The sequence below is a fragment of the Chinchilla lanigera genome, unplaced genomic scaffold (genome assembly GCF_000276665.1).
Source record: "Chinchilla lanigera isolate Chin_1 unplaced genomic scaffold, ChiLan1.0 scaffold00154, whole genome shotgun sequence".
NCBI classification, from domain to species: Eukaryota; Metazoa; Chordata; class Mammalia; order Rodentia; family Chinchillidae; genus Chinchilla; species Chinchilla lanigera.
Genome location: NW_004955555.1, coordinates 1,854,448 through 1,858,544, shown reverse-complemented (window position 1 = coordinate 1,858,544; position 4,097 = coordinate 1,854,448). Strand labels below are relative to the sequence as shown.

Sequence of the window (4,097 nt, the reverse complement as noted above, 5' to 3'; positions counted from 1 at the left end):
AAAAGGAGGCATGTGAGTTTTTTGTTCTTGGCTCAGAGTGAACAGAGTCTGGGTCTCTGACCCCTGGTTGACCATCTTAGTTAGAAGGTCCAAGGGGCAGGCACCAGCTGTTTGAAAGGTTGGAGATGGAGAAGTCCCTCACTCGGGGGCATCTACCTGCTGTGTCAGCCTGAGCTGTGACTTCCCCTCCTGCGAATTCTTCCTCATCCTCTATATTATTTTCTTACGGCTGCTGAAACAATGTGCCACAAACTAAGTGGTTAAAAACAACACACATTTATTATCTTACACCTCAGGTGGTCCAGAATCTAAGGTGATCTCGCTGAGCATGGTGGAGCACACCCGCAATCCCAGTACTCGGGAGGCTGAGGCAGGAGGGTTGCCAAGATTTTGAGGCCAGCCTGAGGTACATAGCCTGGGCTGCATGGACCCTGTCTCAAAACAAAAACAAACTAGAGTGGGTCTCTCTGGTATATAGTGAAGGTGTCGGCAGGGCAGGGAGTATCCTGGAAGTATGGGGAGAGAAGCCATATTCTTGCCTCTTCTGCTTCTAGAGGGCCCTTAGTCATCACAGCCCGCAAAGGCTGATGGGAACTGCCTCACATGGCACCACGCTGACTCCGGGGTGTGGCCTGGCCTGTGGCCCCTCACCCGCCTTGAAGGTATGTCCTGCCAGGCTGTGCTCCTGTTGTGGCTACAGCTCCTTCCGGCCCTGACTCTCTCCTTGTCCCTCTCTGAAGGGGCCTGTGATGACATATGGGGCCGCCTGGGCAGTTCAGTATCCCCACCCCATCTCCAGACCCTGAGTGTGAGCACAGCTGCACTCTTTTGTCATCTGAGGGGACGTTCACGTGTGATTAGGGTGTGGACAGCTTTGAGTGACCATTATTTGGTTACACAATCTCTTCTAACCCCACAGCACCCCATTTTTCAGTACTGGGGATTGAACCCAGGGCCTTCCCACTGAGCTACATTCTCAGCTTTTAAATTTTGAGACAAGGTTTCTCCAAATTGCCAATTTCGATCCTCCTGCCTCAGCCTCCTCCCAGGTGCTGGGATTACAGGTTTACAGCCGACAGGGCCCTGCACAGTCTGCCCCCTCCCATCTCTGTGACTTCATTTCCCATCCTTTTCCCTTTCGCCTCTCTGCCTCCACCACACTGCCCTCCTTGCTGCCCTCTGAACGTGCTAGGCTCAGCCCTGCCTCAGGGGCTACGAGCCTGCCATTTCCTCTGGCTGGGATGCTCTCCCTCTGGAATCCCCTGGGACCCTCTTTCCCTCCTTCAGATTTCTGCTTATTTGTCACCTTGTCGGTGAGGCCGTCTCTGCTCTCTCTACTTCCCATGTCCAGGTCCTCCTTCTCTATTTTCCCTGGTGTGATTGTCAGGTAGTTATTTCATTTCTGGATTCTGTCCCCTGCGCCAGGGTTCCTCCAGGAGGGGAGGAATCTGTTGTGTTTCCTGCCAGAGCTTCGAGGGCCCGAGGGTGCCTGCACACAGGGAGGGCTCGTTTGCTGCTGGGTGAATGAACGAATCAAAGGGTGATAGGCTGAGCCCACACTTGGGAGGGGAGCAGGCTGCCGCCCTGAGAGGTCGGGGTGGGCGGGGTGGCGACACCTAGAAGTTGGCAGCAGATTCCGTGGTGGGGGCCACCCGAGGTCCCCAGGTATCCGGATCGGGCTGTGGCTTCTGCAAGGCCGAGTGAGGAGCTGGGCCCGTCACTGCCCTGTCCCCTCGGCACCCTGGCCCTTGCGGTGCTGGCATGTGGCTGAGTCTACCTCACCGGATCCTGACGGCCTTGTCCTGCGGGGTCTTTTCTGCAGTGTGCGCCTCCAACCCAGGACGGCCCGGCTCCCTGAGCCCTCAGGAGGACGTGGGCACCAGCTGGCAGTAAGGGGCAGGGTCGGGGTGCAGCAGGTCCTGGGGGCGGAGACAGAGATTAGGGTTGGGGGAGGAGGGGAGGAATGGGCCCCCGAGACACGGACTGCGGTGCCCCGGCCTGCTGTGTGACCCCGCACCCCCTGCCCTCTCTGGGCCTTGCTTCTCCTGTGAATCCAAGGCCCAGACGCACAAAGGTGGAAACTGCAGGCCTCAGGGAGGGGACTTTCCAGGGTGTTCCCCGGAAGCGGGGCCCTTCCAGCTTGGGGGGCAGTGGGGACATGCGAGGACAGCCCTCCTGTCTTTCCTCTCCACCCCTTCCCTGGGGTCCCGGGTCCCCAAGTCCCCTCCACACCTGGTAGTGGTGACTCTCCGGCTCTGGCTGCGGCCGCGGGGGCACGGCGGGGGGCTGCAAGGGAGGGGTGTGGCTGAACCAAGCACCTGCCTGCCTCTGCCCTTTCGTGGTTTTACTTTTCTTTTTTCCTTTTTGGTGCTGGGCATGGATCCCAGGGCCCTTGTTCTGAGCCACACCTCCAGCCCCCCCCTTTTTTTGGTATTGGGAATCGAACTCATGACCTCAGGCTTGCCAGGCAAGTGCTTATGCCGCTGAGCTACATCCCTGCCGCCTCCTCCAACAGCCCTTTTAAATTTTTATTCTGCGAGGGGGTCTTGCTAAGTCACTAAGTTACCCAGGCAGGCGTCAGACTTGTGACCCTCCTGCCTCAGCCTCTTGAATAGCTGGGATCGCAGGTGTTCACCACACCTGCCCAGCTGCCCGCCAGCCTTTGACCTCAGGTGTTAGCAGGCCTGGATCCACAGCCCCCACTGCTCTTCTTTCCCCCACTGTGAGGTCCTTGAGCAAAGGAAGTTGCCTCACTGCCTGCCACTGTCCCCCTTTGACAAGGGCACAAAGCTCACCTTCCCTGGGAGCTGAGCTCAGGGGCCCAGTCACCCCTGAACGCTCAGCTCAGCCTCCCCGGCCAGACCTGGGCTCTCAGCTCTTGGCCTTTGCTTGGTAACCTTCTCTTTTCATGTGATTTGAGCAACTCACTTAATGTCCCCCCCACCGTCCCGTGCCGATGCCCCCACTATACGGGGAATCCACCCAGTGCAGAAAGCGGCTGTGTGAGAGAGAGAAATCCACCTCCCAGCGGCGCTGTGGCCGTGTCCTTTCAGACTCTTTCTTAGGGTTTTTAAAATGGTGAGAGAGAGAGGGAGAGGGTGAGACAGACAGACAGACAGACGGAGACATGGTTTCCAAGCCAGGTGCCAAGGCACCCCAGGGTGCCTCCACTGTTGGAGGCTGGCTTTAGGGAAGAGGGTGGTGATGCGACTCACCGTGGCTGAGTTCATGGGCCCCACATCCCTGAGGGGGGACCCCAGGGGGACGGGAGAGGGCATCGCTTCATAGATGTTGTCACCTGCAGGTGACAGGGGGAAGGAGCGGCTAGCAGGAGGCATGTGACAGTCCCCCGTTCATGCCCTCGGGCCCTCCTCCTGCGGGGCGTGTGCTGGGGACACAGAGGTGACCAGGACAGCCCCGGCCCTCTGGGGCTCCCAGGCCACTGCGACAGGGACAGTGAGAGCCCAGTGTTCAGGGTTGGGGGCCAGCCCGGGGGCCCGGGAAGAGGGGAACCTCAAGGCGGGGGAGCGGGGAGAGCCGCGCAGAGGTGAGAGGCCTGGCGGGGAGGGAGCTGCGGGCCGGGCTCTGGGAACTGTGCGTGGCCTGGGTCACACCGTACACAGGGTTTCTTGGAGGAGGAGAAAGTCGCGTGCAAGACAGGAGGCCGGGAAAGGCGGTGAGGGTGGTTTGTGAAGGGCCCTGAGCCCCACGCTCAGGAGGCTGGACTCTGGCCACGGCACAGGGGACCCATGGAGGGCGTCGGAGCAGAGGACCAGGGGACCCTGGGCTGGCTGTGGCCTGTGCGGTGGACAGGATCCCCCACATGATGGGGGAGGACAGGCCGGTTTGGGGAGGGCACGGCTGTGCTGGGCTGGATGCTAAGGCACCCGCGAGGTCAGCCTGGGGCAGGGGATGGGAGCCCCGACGGGGATGGAGAACCCTGGGGAGGGCTGGGTGATGAGACCCAGGCTCCTGCTTACCAGTGTCAGGATGGGGGCTCAGCTCTGGCTTCCCTGTGGTCGTCACTCTGGGGGCGCACGGGAGGAGCCACATCAGGATAATCAGATAGTGGGACCAGAGGGAGGCTGGGGGGGTGC

The 4,097-nt window shown here is 60.2% G+C and overlaps 1 protein-coding gene across 2 annotated transcripts in view; it reads right to left on the bottom strand.

Annotated features, from left to right (window-relative positions):
- Window positions 1-993: 993 nt before the first annotated feature.
- Ceacam19 (carcinoembryonic antigen-related cell adhesion molecule 19) overlaps window positions 994-4,097 on the bottom strand; it is a 7,196-nt gene continuing 4,092 nt past the window's right edge. The window contains exons 4-7 of one of the 2 annotated variants that reach the window (XM_005412472.2): window positions 3,981-4,027; window positions 3,216-3,298; window positions 2,233-2,286; window positions 994-1,919 (exon numbers count right to left, since the gene is read on the bottom strand). In XM_005412472.2, coding sequence (XP_005412529.1) covers window positions 1,863-1,919; window positions 2,233-2,286; window positions 3,216-3,298; window positions 3,981-4,027 — 241 coding nt within the window. In that variant the 3' untranslated portion in view covers window positions 994-1,862. The remainder of the gene's footprint in view (window positions 1,920-2,232; window positions 2,287-3,215; window positions 3,299-3,980; window positions 4,028-4,097) is intronic. The other variant, XM_013508675.1, reaches the window with a different exon arrangement.